The following is a 21,260-nucleotide window of genomic DNA, read 5'->3' as shown; positions in this document are numbered from 1 at the left end:
AATACATTTACTTTTGTTTAGTTTCAGACCCGATGTCATTCCGTAGAGGGTTAGCGATTATATTAGGTTATGGAAAGAATCGTAATTGTCGTTTAAAAAATAAGTTGCATCGTCAGCAAATAGGGACTGTTTGATTTCTTCGTCAGGTTCTAGTGATATGCCTTTTATGTGTTTATTTGATTGGATGTGATGTGATAGATACTCGATGCAGATAATAAATAGCGATGATGAGAGTGGACATCCTTGTCGAACCCCTCGTTCGATGTTAAAACTGTTTGAAAAGAAGCCATTGTTAATGATTAAACTGTTAATATCGGTATAGAATAGTTTGATCTATTGAATGAGACTTTCACCAAAGTTCATATTTTCTAAGCAAGAGAACATAAATGAATGATCAAGCGAATCGAATGCCTTTTCGAAGTCTGCAAAGAATATTAAACCAGGATTATTTGAATTGTTGAAATAGTTTATGCATTCTTGGATAAGACGAACGTTTTCACCAATGTAACGTCCTTTTATGAAACCAGATTGAGATTTTGAAATGATTGCTGGTAATATATTTTTTTATTCTGTTTGCTATACTTTTAGTTGCAACTTTATAATCATTGTTTAGTAAACTAATTGGGCGCCAGTTCGATAAGGATTCTAAGTTTTTCCTGGTTTTGGAATGAGTGATATTATACCTTGTTTTTGAAGCATAGATGGGGGTTTTCATTATTATATGAATAGTTTAGTGATTTAATTAGATGTGTTTTGATATCATTCCAAAATATTTTATAAAACTCAATGGTGATGCCATCAGATCCTGGACTTTTGTTATTTTGCATTTCTTTTAGTGCTAATCCACATTCATATTCATTTAGTAATCCGTCACACAATAGTTTTTCTTCTTGATTTAAAGCGTGATGTGTATTTTTAAAAAGGGTGTTATTTTCAACATTTTTTCGTTTATAGAGGGATTCGAAAAATAAACGTTGTTTTTCTAGTATTTGAGTTCTGTTTGTTATATTGACTACTAATTTGTGTACAGTTTTTTTGTTCACTTCTACGTTTTTCAATGTTTGCGAAGTATTTTGTATTTTTTTCACTGTGTTCAACATGCTGTGCACGCGCTCTTAGTATTATTCCATTGAGATGTGTATGATAGATTCCATCTAATATTTGTTTGTTTAATGTTATTTCATTTTCAATGTCGGTGGTATCATTTGTGTTTTTTGATGCAATTGTTTTTCAAGGGTTTCAATGGTTTTGATGGTTTCAGTTTCAAGTGTGTGTGTTTCTTTTTGTTTAAATGTTGTGTATCTTATTGTTGTGTTACGTATATTTCCTTTAATTACTTTCCATAATGTGTTTGGGTTTGCATCTTTATTATTTTGAACTGTATTTAATATTTCCTGTTTTATTTGTGTTTGATATTGTGTATCTAATAAGATGCTGTTGTTAATTTTAAAGTATCCTGGGCCTCTTTCAGGTTGTGTATTGTGCAGTTTAAGTTCAACTAGAGAGTGGTCAGTCATAAATCCTGGTTTTATGTTACATGTGTCAATAATGTCGCAAAGAGACTCAGATATTAAAAAATAGTCTAATCTACAAAATATTGTTGGTTTTGTGTTTGAGTGCCAGGTGAATTTGCTTTCGTTTGGATATATTGTACGCCATATGTCTATCATATTGTAGTTTTCAATTATGTTATTTAAAATGTTTCTATTTTTAGGATGAGTATAAAGGTTTCCCTTTTTTAAATCTAATAATTGGTTAAGAATAGTATTGAAATCACCACCGACTATAATGTTTTTATCTTGGTTATTATTTATAAAGGATTGTAATGTTTCGTAAAAAGTGGAATCATCTATGTTAGGGCCGTAAACGTTGATTAATGTTAATTGTGTTTCGTGTATTTTAATATCTATACTTGCTTGTCTACCAGTTATTATTTCGTTAAAGTTTTCAACTGTGATCCCTTTTTTTATCAGAAAGTCAATGCCTTGTTTATTAGTATGTTGTCCACTGAGATAGATGTCTCCATCCCATTCATCTTTTATGGTTTGTGCTAAAGTATGTGTTAAATGACATTCTTGTAAAAGGCAAATGCTATATTTTTTCATCTAACCATTTGAAGATTTTTATGCGCTTGTCTTTATTGTTAAGCCCTTTTACATTCAAAGTACAAATTTTAATACTCATTTAATAAGATGGTTGAGTACATGATAATTTTTAGAGTGTCTGTCCAGTTGTTTTTTATTATAAGACATAGGTCAATGAAAGTATTATATGTTTTGGTGTTTTGTGTAAAGGTGATGTGTATGTACAAATATAGTAAACATTTCATCTTGACATATACAATGGAATATCGGGAAAGAAAAAAAAACACCAGAAAAAAAGAACAAATTACACAAAAACAACAAACAATTGAAACGAAGAGAATTCTTTGTGTGCTTGTCCAGTTGCTTTCTTTAACAAGACATAGATAATAGGTTTTCATGTTGTATTAAGAGCCAGAGGGAGGTATGGGCAAGAATAAAAATTTATTTATGTAACTTATCAAGACTGGGTATGTGTGTGTACTCATGTGTTTTTACGTGTGTTGCTGCGTGTGTTGTGTGCATGTAATGTAAAAATATAATAAAAAATGTAAAAAAAAAAGTGAGTGGGTCAATATTTGAAGGTTAGTGAAGTATGCGTGTGTGTTTTGTGAGTATTTGGAGTAAAATATTTTCTTTTACATGTTTGCACATTGCTTGCTAAAGCGATCTAATGAAAACAAAACTGACATATACTATACATGCTAGTATACTATACATGACATATAATTGACAAACGACAACAAATAAAATCTTAGCGTGTGGTTTACAAGTTGTTTACAGTGTAATACTATCAAATAAAAGATAATAATGTTGACAGGATGTTAACATAAAACAAAATATAATAAAAGGTAAAGAAAACAGTGAGTGAGTCATTGTTTGAAAGTTAATGAAGTATGCATGTGTGATTGTATTTGAAGTAAACATATATTCTTTTACATGTTTGTACAACGCTTGTGTAAGCGATCAATGAAAAAACAAACTTGACATATACTATATATACCAGTATACTACACTATACTTGACATTGTATAGACAAACGACAATAAACAAAACTTAACGTGTGTACTAACAAGTCGTTTACAGTGCAATACTATCAAATAAAATACAATAATGTTGACAGGATGTTAACATCAAAATTAAATGTATCCATTTCTATAAGTAATCCATTTAGTATGAGAGTTGTTTGCAGGTTAGGTAACTTTACTTATTTTGCAATTTCAGCACGCATCAAAAGAGAGCAATGCTATATATGTATATAACAAAAACAGAGTATCAATTAAGTTGCCTAATTTCATCTGCAGGAAAGAAAACAACTTCAACAAAAATCTTCTAAGGAAAAAGACATGACATGTGCATTGTTGGTATATGCATTGATTGTCATATAAAGATACAACATTATCTAATACATTAATCCCCTAGATTAGAGATAAGTTTATATCTACTTTATAACAACAGTCTTACACGGGTAAGAAAACATCTTATTATTATTATTTAGTAAATATCCGTGAATGTGTTACTTTCAAGTATACAAAACATAATTGTAGGGCGTATTTAATTGTTTGTGGCATTTTCACAAAAATAGGTCAATAAACACTAATGTAGCTGCATTTGCAAAAAGTCTCTTGTTATTTACAAGTATTTTTTTAGTTTAAGGCTTTTACACAGTACTAGGTCAATATACCTAATGTAACTGCATTTGCAAAATGCCTTGTTATTTACAAGTAAACACATTCAATTAATAACGCATCTAACGCAATAACAATTTATATGTTCACCGAACAATCGAGAGCGAATATTCGTTTTGCAGGTTCACGGAAAAAAGGACAGCAAAGAAGACAACGTCAATGGGGTCGGTAAAATTACATATGGAAGAAAATCCTGATGCAATGGTAAAAAATCACCACACACAACTACCTTATGCACTGAATATAGGGAATATCTAGTATAAAAATCCCAAAGTTTCGCTCAAATAGCATTATAGTGGCATGTTTTGTTATTAATGGGAAAACATCTTAAATTAAAAATACGATAACATATTCGTGACAATTTTTAAATGATAAAGCTCTGGACTTCTTTCGTCATATTTTCTCTTGCAATTCTATATAATAGTAATCAATCAGCCATATTTTTTTTATATTTTGGGTCTGTTTTATCCTTTGCTTGCAAAATATGCTCTTATAAATTAATCTTCATTTAGCAGTATTTGTCAACCAGTAATTACCAGCGTCCGATGTACATCTAATGTTATGTAAAAAACGCTATGGAAAATAGCCTATTAGCCATTTATCAGTATTTGGTGGAAAATACAGGGCAATGGCATAGTTCAAAAAGCATTGTTCACGGTTTAGTATTATGACAATTCCCATAAAAAAGAGAATAATGTATGTTAATTTATTATTTATGATAAATTAAAAAGATAAAATAAAAAAAGCATGTGTAATGCTTTTCTTCAAAAGTAAGCAAAAACTTGTATTACCAACATAACAAACTACCTTCCTAATTCAAAAGTTGCGTAATGTAGTAGTAGGACTTTATTATTGCGGTAATGGGTTCGAACCCAAAGGCAGGCACATTTTTTTATTTTATCTTTTTCTGTTTTATTAAAATTACCAAACATATATATTCAAAATACTACATGTTTTTCAGTAAATTGACTTTATAACATTCATCAAAAATACGATTACCTATGAATAAGTCCCTTTCACAATATAAAATAATAAAACAAGGGACAAAATTGTCACAAAACCAGGTTTTCATTGTGAAAAAAAAATCTGATAAAGGGAGAAAACTCAAACTGAACTTTTGAAATGAACAAACAAAATTAACCCCCTTTGTAAGTTTGTTTTTTTAAAAAATCTATTTTTAGTCGTGGCGACCTTGACATTGGAGATATTGACGTGATTCTTTCGTGCGACACACCGACCCATGATGGTGAACAAATGTGCCAAATGATTTTAAAATCTCACAATGAATGACATAGTTATGGCCAGGACAAGCTCATTTATGGCCATTTTTGACCTTTGAACTCAAAGTGTGACCTTGACCTTGGAGATATCGACGTAATTATTTCGCGCGACACACCGTCCAATGATGGTGAACAAATGTGCCAAATGATTTTAAAATCTGACAATGAACGACATAGTTATGGCCCGGACAAGCTTGTTCCGCCCGCCCGCCAGCCCGCCAGCCAGCCAGCCAGCCAGCCCGCCCGCATTCGCCAATCTAATAACCAGTTTTTTCCTTCGGAAAACCTGGTTAATAATGATCTGAGGAAACTTGAAAATGACAAATTCAATCCAACCATAAATAATTATGATACAATTTCGAAAATTATATACAAGTGACTGAGATGAAACTACGTATAAAAATTTGAAAACAAAATGGACAAAGTGATATGTCACAAAAAAGTCATAAACAGGCTCAAAACTTGATATCATTGACATTGTGCACGCTTTTAAACATCTGATACATATTAGATGGGGGAGGTTCTGCTTATATATGTATGTATCGGTATCGATCTTCATGCAAATGTGTAGCTTTATCCGACAGTTTATTTTGAGACATTTTAAAACTGTTTCACTTGAAGGGGCCTTTTCACGTTTTGGTAAATTGACAAAATAAAAAAAAAGTTGTTTCAGATTCACGAATTTTCGTTTTAGTTATGATATTTGTGAGGAAATAGTAATACTGAACATTTACCATGCTCTAAAATATCCATTATATGCATCTTTTGACGATTTGAAAACCTGAAAATTATAAAGCGTTGCAATGCGAAACGATCGAATAATTTGGAAAGTTCTGGTGTTGTCGTTATATTTTGGCAAACTACGAGGATTGCTTATATAAGTAACAAATACATCCGCTCATAGCAGGAGCACGGATGGTCGAGTGGTCTAAGCGGGAGACTTTTTACTTCAGGACAGTGGTTCGAGCCCAGTTGCGGGTTACTTTTTTTTCCTTTTTTTAATAGTATTCTTTTTTTTAATGGAGATTTTAGGTCCAGTGTTTAATTTTATCGATGTAAAGCATTTAATCACACGCTTCAATACATGCCAAAATCTGTGAAAAGGCCCCTTTAAGGTTGCATACTATACAAAATAGTTTCCCTATATAATTCATTGTTGAAGGGACTGGATCTGGAGCCATTCTAAGCGGAATCGATTTGTGCAATAAAAAAGATGTCATGTACGAACCAAGAAATGACTTGACAAAAGTCAAAAACGACTGTTTTGCAACTTTTTTCCGACCGTTTTCATTGCAATGTTTTTCTAAGTTTCAGGGATTTAGTAGTGAACACCTATTTATGCCCTACCACTATCCCCAAAAGATAAAACACTAGTTTAAAGTGTAAAACATGCCTTCGAGTCAACTATGATATTTTTAGTACAGTACAGCATGAAACGATTATTTAGTATACTGTAACCTGTAGTACAAAATCCTTTTTTGCAGTCTTTATAAAGTGTTTTGTGCATTTGAGGTGTTTATCTATTTCCTAGAAAGTTTATATTATTAAACGCTATCATATCTATATCAATTTAATTACAATAGCAATGAATTGAAAATAGCAAGAATGTAAGATATGCCAAAATTTGTTTATTTTAATACCAAATTGTAATACCAAATCAGTTATTATTGTTGAGGCATTTCTCTTTCGCCCTGATGATGGTTCGTCCATTGATGTTTCGCTCCACCCATTTCTAGTTGCAATAATTTAACTCTAAGCTTTATAAACCAAAGGGTTGCTGAGAGTTGCAATGCGCTGTCTTTTGTCCTAGGGTGCAAAATTTGATCACTGCAAGGGCTAAGGAACACTGATACTGCAAAAACTCCTCAACGTTTACCTGTCTTAAGCGCAAACACATGCAAATGGTATCATAATAGCAAGAAATAATTTCTTTTTATAAACTTAGCTACTCTTGCATACACTCTTTCCACCATATTGGAAAACTGTTGCAATGTTATTGACTCATAGTGTCACTATCAGTAGGTTGCAGTACACCAATCTTTGGCACATTGTTATTTGTGATGTAGAATGCGTATCCGTAGTATTGGGTCTCTTAATTAAAAATCTAAATATTTTAAGTGAAAAGATTGAAAAACATAAATGATTAAAACGTCACCACAGGGAATCTGATTTTAAATTCATGCGCCCTTCTCAGGGCTAGCGCTGGCCCAAAAAATGTTTGAGCCACCCAGATGTAGGGGGTCCGGGGCATGCCCCCCCCCTCCCCGGAAAATTTTTTGGATCCTAGATTGTCTTTGGTGCGTTTTGGGCCTATTGCCAACCAGTTTTCGTTTCTTTCAAATAACAATATATACTATAGATTTTTCATATTTCTTTTAATGACAACAAGCACATGTCACATATCATAATATACATCACATCACAATTTTCAATAGTAATAGAGATATTTTAATACAGCGCATTTTTAACAACATGATGAATGGCATGTAAAATACAAGCATACATTTCATTCACAAAATACATTGTTTTGCTGCTTTACTGCTTGCTGGCATCGACGGCATGAGTGTGATCTGAAAATATAAAAAAATAATACATAGTCAATCTGCATATATACATATAGTTAAACTATAGCATTTCAAAGTAATTTCAAATAAAAATTCCTCTCATCTTCAAAATCTTACCTTTAGACTTTGCATGTTTCGTCACCGAGTCTTTTTTTAGGATACTGCAACCTACAGTGAACGTGTTGGAATTCTGCACCTTAATGCATAGGTCACAGTACATTGATTTTGATTCATTCTCAAAGCGAAGCCAATTATTATCGCAAATCGGATTTTTCTTGAGCCAAATTCTCAATATTTTCGCAAATGGCTCAAGTGGCGAACGACAGCGCGAGCCCTGCCCTTCTGAGGGACGGTTAAATGGCCTGTGGAAATAAATATTAATTCGAAAAATAGTGTTAACAATAAAATCACTAATTCAAATCTTCATTTAATTAGCTCGGCTGTTTTCGGAGAAAACCATAGGTATTAACAGCTTGTCTCCGCGTCGTGCTAAAACCTTTACATTGGCTCTAAAATCAAAGTGCTTCCACCTACAACTTTGAAACTTCATATATAGCTGCACCTTGATGAGTTCTACACGCCAGTGACGCAACATCCATTTTTTGGGTCACTAGGTCAAAGGTCAAGGTCACTGTGACCTCTAATATAAAAAAAATCTTCTGACAAGCTTTCATTTATTAAAAACTGCACCCGCAGCCGAGCGTTGGCACCCGCTATGCGGTGCTGTCGTTCATTCATTCATAACTTAAATATCAGTCAACATTGTGCTTCACATGTGTACTCAAAGGAATAAATTCATTATATTCTTCCTATGCTAACCAAACATAGTGAAAAAGTATGATGTATGTAAGGAAACTGTTATAAACAACCAATACCATTTTTATATCAATTTATATTCAGATAGCATAAAGGATAGCTTTTGGATATTCCATTACCCTTTCGGTTCGGTTAATCTAAGGCCCGCTATTGTACTAACTATCTGATGCACCTTTCCAAAAGACCCTGCCTAATGTGTTATGTTTGCATATCTTTTTATGATTTTTGCTTTTCAGGCACATTCTTGCAAAGAATGAACAATGATTCCTAGATCAGTTCGTTTGAAAACTGAATCATCTAGGAAGTCACAAAACGTCCATATTCAAATTGGCAAAGAAAACCAAGAAAATATATTAAAGCCAATACGCTGCCAAAGGATCCCATTGAACGTGATGATGATTCCAGGACATCAACAACAGTGAAGACTGAAGGATATCAACAGTCTTCTGTAATTGTGAAAAACATTGGACCACTGTCAACAACCAATCATGTGACAGTTTACTGCAGAGGCAAAGGACCCATGCAGTTTCCTATAAACAACACACCTCAGCTCCCTAATAGGTTATTTGAAATATAAATTAAAAAAATCTTGAGTCAGAGTCCATTGTCACATCTCACATCGCCAATGATGGAACTCCAACTTTCTACACCTGTTATATGTTATCTACAAGCATCTTTTATTGTATATATTACCATAATACTGTAATATTTAGCAAAAAATTAAGACAAAAACAAACAAACATAATAAATGTGTTGAATGTTTTTTTACTTACAAAAATGTATATATTGGTTAAATGTGAAACTGTTACCGGTACATCTGCTTCATGTTTCTATAGTAAATACGTTTATTCATAATATCAATGTAATGTGGTAATTTGTAGGCCGACCTCTTGCAAGCAGAGCAGCGATTCCATGGCGTCAATGAAAGGCAAACCTTACCCATATTTCAGCAGAGTTGCTTGGGGACCAACCAGTAGGGATCGACAAGCTCACCTGGAAAGTAATGAACCAAATACATGCACTATCATACTCACTTTAATTACCCTCTTTAAGTCCAAAAATTTCTTTTGTGTGTCTCAAATTTATCAGATTTTTTTGCAATAAAAAATTACTTTAATTTTTTGGAAAGTTGCAATTTATCCTAAATTAACATATTGTGCCTTAATCCAGTTACTCATTACACATATTTTATTACATGGGCCCACCTTTAAAATTTTCTAAGGTCTTGTATGAAGGACATAAGTTTTCTGAGAAAATGCTTGTGCTCAACCCAAAATGTTCATATCATTTGCTACTGGGCTCTTGCTGATTCCTATCCCTGTTTATAGGAAGCTGGTATCAAGGTCGACAGTGGGAGTACACGGAGGTGGGTCGCTATTATCTACAGAGGCCAGAGAGGCATAGGGGCTTTGAATTCTCTGTGATGAGTTACAATGTCCTTGCACAGAACCTTCTGGAGGACAACAGACTCTTGTATGCCCACAGCTCTCCGTCTGCCCTCGACTGGAACAAAAGGAAAGATCGCGTTCTAAAAGAGATTGTCCATCATTTTGCAGACGTAAGAAGTTATCACAGTACTTAGTTGTTTGAATTGTATCACACCTGTCTTATTCAGTTACAAGCGCTCAAATAAGGGTTACACTTAACTATAAAAGTTTTTTTTTAGCTCGACTATTATATATGAAATATATATAGTGGAGCTATCCTACTCATCCCGGCGTGAGTGTGCGCATGAGCGTTGGAATGTTTAAGTTTGCATGCCACCTAAAATATTTTCTATGTCCCTTGACATATTGCTTTTATATTTTGCATACTTCTTTACAAACATGACCCCAATCTATAAACAAGAGCAGACAACTGTAACAAGCATTTCGTAAGAATTATGGCCCTTTTTCCACTTAGAATATGCATATTATTGATAAATTTATGTTAAAGTTTGCGTACCACCTCAAATATTTTCCATGTCCCTTGACATATTGCTTTCATATTTTGCATACTTCTTTACCAACATTACCACAATCTATACATATGAGCAGACAACTGTATCAAGCATTTTGTAAGAATTATGTTCTCTTTTTATACTTAGAAGATTGAAAATTGGATTTAGTCTTTATCAAAGCTATTGCTTTCACACTTGTTACACTTACTAACTATAATAAGGGGACAGTGCAGGCAAAGTTATGTAACTCTGACTGGCATTTTGACAGAATTATGGCCCCTTTTAATAAATTGAAAATTTGTTTAAGTTTTGTGTTTTGGTCCACTTTACTCCTAAAATATCATACCTATTGCTTTCAGAATTGGAATACTCGCTAACTTTCATAAAGGGACTGTACAGGACAAGTTGCATAACTCTGGATGGCATTTTGACGGAATTATGGCCCTTTTTTGACTTAGTTACTTTGAATATTTTGTTAAATTTTGTGTTTAGATCCACTTTACTTCTAAAGTATCAAGGCTATTGCTGTCAAACTTAAAATACTTTCTTATTATCATCAGTGCTTTCCACAGGCAATTTAATGGTCCCTCAGCGGGGCGCTTGAATTTCGAAATCAGAGTCCGCGGGGCGCCTGAAATTTTCCAATCAGTGTATTCTGACAGTTATTGCAGCTAAAGATCAAAGCGATATCGACTTCGCCAAAAATTTTGAAAGCCGATTTACGATCCTTTGTCGCTTTACCCAACTAAAGCCCGCCTAAAGGCGGAGCGGCGCTGTATAAGAAAATCAAAATTGGGCAATGAGAGCGCACGCTTTGTATGAGCTACAGCAGTAGGCAAGCAATACCTGCAGCAGTTAAATCATGCAGACGACTCGTGACGTACATGTACTTGCCACAGAAATCTTAGCCAGTTACTTAGAAGACTGATGATGGAAACCGGCTGTAATCCTCGTGAATAACGTAAACTTCATGCATAATTCCGTCAAAACATTTATTCGACTCGTAAAGTGTTTAAACAAATTATCGTTGAATTCATAACGCAACTATTAATATTTGTTGAAATCTCAAATGGGAATAATTAAATTTGTTATCAGAAACCCATCCCGTAAGTCGATGTTAACGCGTTTTTAATCCGAAACACACTTCCAAATGTAAATGTTACCACAACGTTGAAATATTCTTGCTTCATATTAGCAGTGCTAATTTATTTTGTGTCGAATCTTTTTCTCAATTAAAAAGAGCGCGAAAATTATGCAGCATGTACAACGTCGCATCATTTGCATAGAAAGCGTGCGTGTATTGAGCGTTTTATCAAGCACACAACACTCAGGGGATTGACGCATGTTCAGAGGCAATATTTCATCAAATCTATAAATAGTCACTTAAAATTTATTTGATACTATAGAAAAATGGCAAGGTTTGTGTTAAAGAAATAATTGTGAGCTTTTATCGTAAATATTTACCAGAAAGTGATTTATAAAAACGGATTTAACAGGATTATCGGGTAATACATAGAAACTTGAAAAGTAGTAAGTGTACAGTAATAGAGTCGGGTTGAAACAGATGTATTGAGGAATCGTTCGAGTCTGTGCGGGAAAGTTTTAAAGCAACTAAACAATATATATTTTTAAAGGACTTGGGGATTTTCTTGGAGAGTCATAGCGCACCAAATGACGTCTTTTGACGCTGTTTTTCTTTGAGTTATAACACACCACAGAACGTCAATTGACACATTAAATTATTTAAAAATATCAACGTCATGAGGGGAAACCCCTCCTGAAACACACCTATCAGCCCCGGGGCGCCTGACAAAAATCCTGTGGAAAGCACTGATCATGAGGGTACTGAACCTTGCAAGTTGAATTTGACCTTGACCTTTCAATTACATTGACTCTGAAGGTCAAATGATTCAATTTTGCTAAAATTGCCATGACTTCTTTATTTATGATTAGTTTTGATTCATACTTTGACAAAACAACACTTACCTGACATACCACAATGGACTCCACCCAAACCATCCCCCACGCCCTACCCCAAAATCCTCCCCCCCCCCCCCCCCCAAAAAAAAAAAAATAATTATTTTGTTTTTACTTTTTTAGCTCACCTGAGCACAACGTGCTCATGGTGAGCTTTTGTGATCGCTTTTTGTCTGCGTGTCGTGAGCCGTCAACATTTGCCTTGTTAACTCTCTAGAGGCCACATTTTTTGTCCAATCTTAATGCAATTTGGTCAGAAGATTGGTCTCAATGATTTCTTGGATGAGTTCAAAAATGGTTACGTTTGCTTGAAAAACATGACTGCCAAGGGGCGGGGCATTTCCCCTTATATGGCTATAGTAAAATCTTGTTAACACTCTAGAGGCCACAGTTATTGTCTGATCTTCATGAAACTTGGTCAGAAGATTCATCCCAATAATATCTTGGACGAGTTTAAAAATGATGCCGGTTGGTTGAAAAACATGGCTGCCAGGGGGCAGGGCATTATTCCTTATATGGCTATAGTAAAACCTTGTTAACACTCTAGAGGCCACATTTATTTTCCGATCTTCATGAAACTTGGTCAGAAGATTTGTCCCAATAATATCTTGTTATCTCAGGTGAGAGACTTTGGGCATATCAGGCCCTCTTGTTTCTTATTTTTGAAAGATCATCTAATCAACGACCACACCCCCACATTATCCCCCCTCTCCACCCCTCCTACCCAAAAAGATTTTTTTTAAACATTGTAAAAAACAACAACAAATATTTATTTTTATTATTTTATTTTTGAAAGACTGTCCAACCATCCCACCCAAGTTGTTGCTATCAAACTTGAAATATACTCTTGTTAGTTTCTTTATGTCTTTACAAATCTTCAATAGATGGTGGAAAATATACTGACCTCAGAATCGTCTATAATGTACCACTTCTTTAAAACATAAGAGATCAATATGTTTCAATTATGGTCCTCTGCCAGTTAAAATATAACTATATTACCTTGACCTTATTGAATATGAACAATTTCCCTATGATGGTTTACGTTATACTGTCAAGCACTCGAATAGTCAAGTGAGCTGTCTTCTGTCAACTCTTGTTAATGGAAATACTAAATTTGATTCAGTTTGATTTTGCTATAAATGCATTTTTTATGCTGTTATAGTTGTGACTCCTTTTTCCAGTCATTAACATCCACATAGGCCTTGAATACTTAGCCAGGGACATTTACCTCTAAAAACAGTGCATACTTCCCATAGTGATTCTGAAATCTGTATTTATTGTGTGTAAGGTTTTATAACTTGGCGTATGAAAAGTCATTTTCATTCAACATGTGCATTTTATCTGTTTGTTTTCCTGGTAATAACCATTGTTATGAATTTAGTATAATCACTTCCATTAGAAAAGAATATTTCATTTTAAACAAATACATGTAGTATAGGAGACTTGTATCTTTACATCACTCAACTATTTTTTTCAGGTTATATGCTTGCAAGAGGTGGAAGATGTTTGCTTCTTTGATTTCTTTGAACCAGAGCTTGAGCAAGTTGGTAAGGAAGAGTCATGCATAGAGATTTTATAGATTTAGATGTTTCTTGTTGGTTGACATTTAACTGTAATGTTAGCAATATGAAAGAAAAGTTAATAATTATATCATGGCTGATTGAGAATCATTCCGAAATAAATCATGGAATTTTCCAAGACAATAATTCCATTTTCATCAAGGATGTCCCAAATCACATCATTATTTATCTATTATTAACGTATTTTACACATTATATAAACATGTTATTAAATCAATTAACTTTCTGTCATCAGTTATTGTGTTAACTTCAAATATCACCTTTACCTTTTTGATTGATGATTACATCATTACTGATAATGTTAAGAAAGAGAAGTGGTTTGATTCATGTTCCTTGGATGCATAGATATAGATTTCTTCATTTCATTACTGATAACGTTAAGAAAGAGGAGTGGTTTGATTCATGTTCCTTGGATGCATGGATATTGATTACTTCATTACTGATAACGTTAAGAAAGAGAAGTGTTTTGATTCATGTTCCTGGGATGCATGGATATTGATTACTTTATTGCTGATAATTTTAAGAAACAGAAGTGGTTTGATTCATGTTCCTTGGATGCATGGATATTGATTACTTCATTACTGATAACGTTAAGAATGAGAAGTGGTTTGATTCATGTTCCTTGGATGCATGGATTTTGATTACTTCATTACTGATAACGTTAAGAATGAGAAGTGGTTTGATTCATGTTTCTTGGATGCATGGATATTGATTACTTTATTGCTGATAATTTTAAGAAACAGAAGTGGTTTGATTCATGTTCCTTGGATGCTTGGATATTGATTACTTCATTACTGATAACGTTAAGAATGAGAAGTGGTTTGATTCATGTTCCTGGGATGCATGGATATTGATTACTTCATTACTGATAACGTTAAGAATGAGAAGTGGTTTGATTCATGTTCCTGGGATGCATGGATATTGATTACTTCATTACTGATAACGTTAAGAATGAGGAGTGGTTTGATTCATGTTCCTTGGATGCATGGATATTGATTACTTCATTATGATAACGTTAAGAATGAGAAGTGGTTTGATTCATGTTCCTGGGATGCATGGATATTGATTACTTCATTACTGATAACGTTAAGAATGAGAAGTGGTTTGATTCATGTTCCTGGGATGCATGGATATTGATTACTTCATTACTGATAACGTTAAGAATGAGAAGTGGTTTGATTCATGTTCCTGGGATGCATGGATATTGATTACTTCATTACTGATAACGTTAAGAATGAGAAGTGGTTTGATTCATGTTCCTGGGATGCATGGATATTGATTACTTTATTACTGATAACGTTAAGAATGAGAAGTGATTTGATTCATGTTCCTGGGATGCATGGATATTGATTACTTCATTACTGATAACGTTAAGAATGAGAAGTGGTTTGATTCATGTTCCTTGAATGCATGGACAGAGCTCCAGATAAGGGCCGTACAGCCGTAAATACGGCTTCTTCATGAAGGTTTACGCATTTATTTTTATAAACTAGACGTACAATTACGACTTTAATATCCCTTTTATGCATTTACGAAAACAATCTGGCCGTACCGATACGTCCGCGTCAGCGCGGCGTGATTTGTTGGTCTTTAACCTAACGGCGCTTTTTGTTTATTTAAATTACTGAAAAGTTGTAGACTGGGTTCTGACATTATTGTCTATTATGTCGCGTGATTTCCAGTAACTTGTAAACCCGTCAAAACAATATTTATGCGGGCAAGGGAAGGCCGGCTAACTTTCGGTTTCAAAAAAACACTTTGTTGTCATATAATGGCTACATACGGTCGTCTAACTATCCTGATAATCAATATGTCAACCCAGAAAAAGACATTGTCGCCCCGATATTAAACAATTTGATTGCATCGGTGGCTACTTTGCAAATTTGACAGTTAACTGCTAAAGCAACGATTCTTTTGAAATGAGACAGTGACATTAGTGTTCATTTACTTAGCTTACTAGTTGGCTTGTGTTTCCTTGTCAAGAAAAATGAAGAAATAGTATTTAGTCATGCGTTTTAATGGGTAGTTTTATTTGTATAATAATGCAGAATGGAAAACCTAATAAAGTAACTGTTTAAGAAGCTAAATATATTTAATATAATTGCTGCAAATGTTTCTGTAAAGTCAGTTATGTACATTTCAATATACAAGAACACGGGTAGTACAGTACTACCTGTATTTTTGGATATGGTAGTACAGGTACTTATTGATTTTCAGCGTTACTCCTTTTCTTTCTGTCAGTGGCAGTACTGTTACTAATTTCACAAATCCTTATCTGGAGCTCTGCATGGATATTGATTACTTCATTACTGATAATGTTAAGAATAAAAAGTGGTTTGATTCATGTTCTGTGGATGCATGGATATTGATTACTTCATTACTGATAACTTTAAGAAAGAGAAGTGGTTTGATTCATGTTCCATGGATGAAAGGATACTGATTACTTCATTACTGATAACATTTAGAAAGAGATCTTGTTTCATTCATGTTCTGTGGATGCAGGGATATTGATTACTTTTTTATGCCCCCGAAGGAGGGCATATTGTGATTGGATCGTCCGTCTGTCCGCCTGTCATTCCGTCACATTTTGTGTTTAGGTTTGCTCATAACTTCTATGTCGCTTCAGATGTTACCTTCATATTTGGTATGTATGTGTATATGGACAAGGCCTTTCCATACGTACAAAAAATTTGAACCCTGTGACCTTGACCTTGAACTTAGGGTCCGCGTTTAGGTTTTGAAATCTGCGTTTAGGTTTCGAAAAATGCACATAGCTTCTATGTCCCTTGAGATATAACCTACATATTTGGTATGCATGTTTATATGGACAATGCCTTTCCATTCCCGCATAAATGTTGATCCCTGTGACCTTGACCTTGAACTTAGGGTCCCCGTTTAGGTTTTGAAATCTGCGTTTAGGTTTCAAAAAATGCTCATGACTTCTATGTCCCTTGAGATATAACCTTCATATTTGGTATGCATGTGTATATTGACAAGGCCTTTCCATACGCACACAATTTTTTACCCCTGTGACCTTGACCTTGAACTTAGGGTCCGCGTTTAGGTTTCGAAATCTGCGTTTAGGTTTCGAAAAATGCTCATAACTTCTATGTCCCTTGAGATATAACCTTCATATATGGTATGCATGTTTATATTGACAAGGCCTTTCCATACGTACACAATTGTTTACCCCTGTGACCTTGACCTTGAAATTAGGGTCCGCGTTAAGGTTTCGAAATCTGCGTTTAGGTTTCGAAAAATGCTCATAACTTCTATGTCCCTTGAGATATAACCTTCATATTTGGTATGCATGTGTATATTAACAAGGCCTTTCCATACGTACACAATTGTTTACCCCTGTGACCTTTACCTTGAAATTAGGGTCCGCGTTTAGGTATTGAAATCTGCGTTTAGGTTTCGTAAAATGCTCATAACTTCTATGTCCCTTGAGATATAACCTTCATATTTGGTATGCATGTGTATATTGACAAGGCCTTTGCATATGCACACAAAATTTTACCCTTGTGACCTTGACCTTGAAATTAGGGTCTGCGTTTAGGTTTCAAAATCTGCGTTTAGGTTTTGAAAAATGCTCATAACTTCTATGTCCCTTGAGATATAACCTTCATATTTGATATGCACGTGTATTTGGACAAGGCCTTTCAATACACACACAAATTTTGACCCCTGTGACCTTGACCTTGAACTTAGGGTCCGCGTTTAGGTTTCGAAATCTGCGTTTAGGTTTCGAAAAATGCCCATAACTTATATCAAAGCGTTTTTATGGGGCATATGTCATCCTATGGTGACAACTCTTGTTTTTAATTATTTTGACCTTTCAGTCAAGGATAACCCATGAAAGTACAAGCACTTATTTCCAATGGGGTCCTTTGGATTTGCTGAAGAGACAGCATGCAGAAGATCCCTTGGTTCTTTTACGTGCTCAGTGTATAGCACCGATACACGCGAGAACTACCTGGGTTTCATACCAGTACATCTCTTGTTGGGTGGGAAACACTTGAAGCATTTCTGAAATTTCCAGTGATAAGTTTCATTTACTTATAACTAGGGATGGCAAACCTATATAAGTTATAACATTAAGAAAGAAATATGGTTTGGTTCATGTTCCGTGGATTCAGGGATATTGATTACTTCATTACTGATAACATTAAGAAAGAGAAGTGGTTTGGTTCATGTTCTGTGGATTCAGGGATATTGATGACTTCATTACTGATAACATTAAGAAAGAGAAGTGGTTTGATTTATGTTCCGTGGGTGCATGGATATTGATTACTTCATTACTGATAACGTTAAGAAAGAGATATGGTTTTATTCATGTTCCTTGGATGCATGGATATTGATTACTTCATTTCTGATAATGTTAAGAAAGAGGTTTGGTTCATGTTCTGTGAAACATGGATATTTACACATGTTTCTTGTCATAATTACATCCCTGCCATAACATGCTATATTCCAGTCACTGTTTGTTGGTTTGTTTGAAAAAACTAAGATAGATTTGTTGAACAAACGTCCAGATTTCACATCGATTAAATTGAACCTTCAAATATGGCATCACCATAAAGTAAAGATGTGATGGAGGGGGTTGGTGTTGGTTATTTGTCACATTTGATAGACTTCTTTTTAGCCAAAAATTACCATAAAAGCAGAAAGTGTTGTTCCTGATGTGCCTGTGCAGATTGCATGGGTTTATATGGAACGACACTTTCCACATGCATTAAGCCCCATTTTCCCACAGCAAGACTTAATTGTTTTCTTCTTTCAGGTTACAAAGGGCACTATTTGAAGCGGACAGGTGATAAAAGTGATGGGTGTGCCACATTCTACAAGCTCAGCAAGTTTTCCCTCTTAGATGTAGTCGAAGTCCCATACCAGAACAATCACCACGCAATCCTGGACCGAGACAATGTTGGTCTGATTGTGCGCTTAAAACCACTGGGACCTAAAGTTGACCCAAACAGAACTTTGGTTGTATCCAATACACACTTATTGTTCAACCCACGCCGTGGTGACATAAAACTTGCTCAGCTGATGCTTCTACTTGCAGCAATTGATAAATGTGCCTTTGACAGAATGGAGAATGGAAGTCCGCTGTATCAAGCGGTGATAATGTGTGGGGATTTCAACTCGCTGCCGCATAGCGAGATCTACAAGTTTCTGCACATGGGGTGGCTGGACTATGAAGGACTGCCTATTAGCAAGATGTCTGGTCAGGAAGAGGGATTTCATAAAAACTCTCATCAGAAGGTTCACAGAAAGTTCTTTCCCAAGGAAATCGGTATTACGGATAATTGCCAGTATGTTCATGAGGTGAGAGCGCGGGACCAACATCATGATCATCATCGGCAGCAACATCATCATGATCATCATCGGCAGCAACACCAGTCTTCAAGTGAAGTTCAGAGCAGTGGAACATTGCAACACCATTTGCGACTGATATCTGTGTACAATCACTTTGTAAGGAGGCATGGACAGTTGTATCCGGAAGTCACCACACACCATGGCCGAGCTGTCTGCACGGTGGACTACATTTTCTATGGAATACGTTCTGCATTGGTGCGATTCTTCAATGGCTGCGTAGAGACTGCCGAGGTTCAAGAAGGACATTTGTGTTTACTTGGAAAGTATGGACTGCTTACCGATGGGGATTTGCAAACAATGGGAAGCCTGCCAAACCGATATTTTGGATCTGACCATTTGTCTGTTATAGCACAGTTCTTGTTGACTTAACTTGTGAAGTTACATGCTTTGATTGACTGTAAAGCCATTTGTTTATGGTGTTAGTGTTTTTATTTGCATTTTGGTTCAACGCAAAATAATGCCTTAATGTTTTTTTTCAATAATTAGTAATCATTTAGGTTGAGAAACTAGGTATTGTCCATCATAGTTATTTTTGTGGGACCAATTGAAGTACATGTAGATTCAGTTCTTCGTCAGGATTGGGAGCATTATGCTAAGGATCCCTTTCACTTGAGAGGTAGATTAAACATTCGGTCAATTATTAGTTCCAAACATAACAGCTGACCTATTGATTTCTCTAAATATCTTAAGTCACTCAAGTTATGTGGAAGTTGAAAATAACCAGGTTTTCCTTCTTTGGATATTTAATATAATTACGGTAATATGGTTATCTAAAAAACTTTTCTCAAATATTTAGTTATTTCGATGTGGTGAAAATGTCTCGGGACCTATTCAAACGATCATGCGAAGTTACGTTGAATATTTGGTAGTTCTGCATACACAAGTATACAGGATCGCAATTTTCAAGTGCCATTAAATGAACATAGATACTAAAGTCTGTTTTTTGACAAGTCAATGTAACAAATCTGACTGTATATTTGTGCAAGTATTTTGATTGATTTGGAATGCTTGATACCATTAATAATGTCAACTGATAGTAAACAAACATACTGGGTGGTTATTTAATCAATCTTTTGATTGTGAATAATTGGGTGGCCCAAGAACAGATGTAGGGTTACAATGTCAAAAAAGATCACTTTTTCTTCAGAATAATGAAACATATAAACAAGTCAATTTAACACATTCATGTTTAAATTTATTGATCTCCACTGTAATGTGTATACAAACACTTCCCAAATGTTGATTTGTTTGTAATTATATTTGAAAACAAGTTTGGTTTGTTTTATTTTTAATAAACTCCCTATGAACGCTCCATCTTAATGCTTTATTATATGGCAATGAAAGTTTTAACCATTATATCAGTATTAAAGTGTTTACTGCAATAAGGACAATATTGCAAAACTATCAAATATTGCAATATTGCAATTCTATATAATAGTAATCAATCGGCCATTTTTTGAAGATTTTAGATCATTTCTTATATTCTGCTTGCAAAACATGCTCCTACATCTTATAAATTTATCATCAACGAGCTCTATTTGTAAAGTTTCAAAGTGGTACATAAAAGGACTGGTACATATGGTGTCACATGGGATTTTGTCAACGATTTCAGACGTATTCAAGGATTTATAAATTCTTATACCAAAAGATATCGACACAAACTGCAAGAAAAACGGTCTTTTACGCACTAAAGATTTTTTTCATATGTTTTAAATAACTTGAGATATTTGCAAAAATAAAGTTCTTAACGGTGTGTTTACATTCTGTCCAGCCCGTGTATAAAACTCTGTTGATTCTACACCCTGTTAGTATATATATATTAAGAGGAATACGCAATGGACATGTAAAGAGGAATACGCAATGGACATGTATTACTTGAATTACTCCTGATGGCTATCTTTTCGTAAAATTGAGGTCTAAGTGGTATTTAGAAAGCTTCCTCGACATCTAGTTAAG

General features: G+C 34.5%; 1 protein-coding gene across 1 annotated transcript; it reads left to right on the top strand.

Moving 5' to 3' along the window:
- The first annotated feature begins 6,520 nt into the window (after positions 1-6,520).
- LOC127870879 (protein angel homolog 2-like) lies at positions 6,521-20,575 on the top strand. The gene is made up of 6 exons (XM_052413455.1): positions 6,521-6,656; positions 8,666-8,990; positions 9,311-9,429; positions 9,758-9,987; positions 13,823-13,892; positions 18,709-20,575. Exons 2-6 carry the CDS (start codon positions 8,950-8,952, stop codon positions 19,671-19,673), a joined length of 1,425 nt encoding a protein of 474 aa, XP_052269415.1. The 5' UTR covers positions 6,521-6,656; positions 8,666-8,949; the 3' UTR covers positions 19,674-20,575.
- The last annotated feature ends 685 nt before the right edge of the window (positions 20,576-21,260 follow it).

The sequence above is a fragment of the Dreissena polymorpha genome, chromosome 3, assembly GCF_020536995.1.
Source record: "Dreissena polymorpha isolate Duluth1 chromosome 3, UMN_Dpol_1.0, whole genome shotgun sequence".
Classification (NCBI taxonomy): Eukaryota; Metazoa; Mollusca; class Bivalvia; order Myida; family Dreissenidae; genus Dreissena; species Dreissena polymorpha.
The sequence above is the reverse complement of the archived record's forward strand: the minus strand, read 5'-3'. Positions and strand labels throughout refer to the sequence as shown.

Bases quoted from the DNA above. Each gene is read 5' to 3' on its own strand.
- LOC127870879 (XM_052413455.1), top strand. From the start codon at position 8,950: ATGCAGTTTCCTATAAACAACACACCTCAGCTCCCTAATAG. The intron at 9,430-9,757 runs GTAATGAACCAA...CCCTGTTTATAG, and splicing joins TCGACAAGCTCACCTGGAAA to GAAGCTGGTATCAAGGTCGA. The intron at 13,893-18,708 runs GTAAGGAAGAGT...TTCTTCTTTCAG, and splicing joins ACCAGAGCTTGAGCAAGTTG to GTTACAAAGGGCACTATTTG.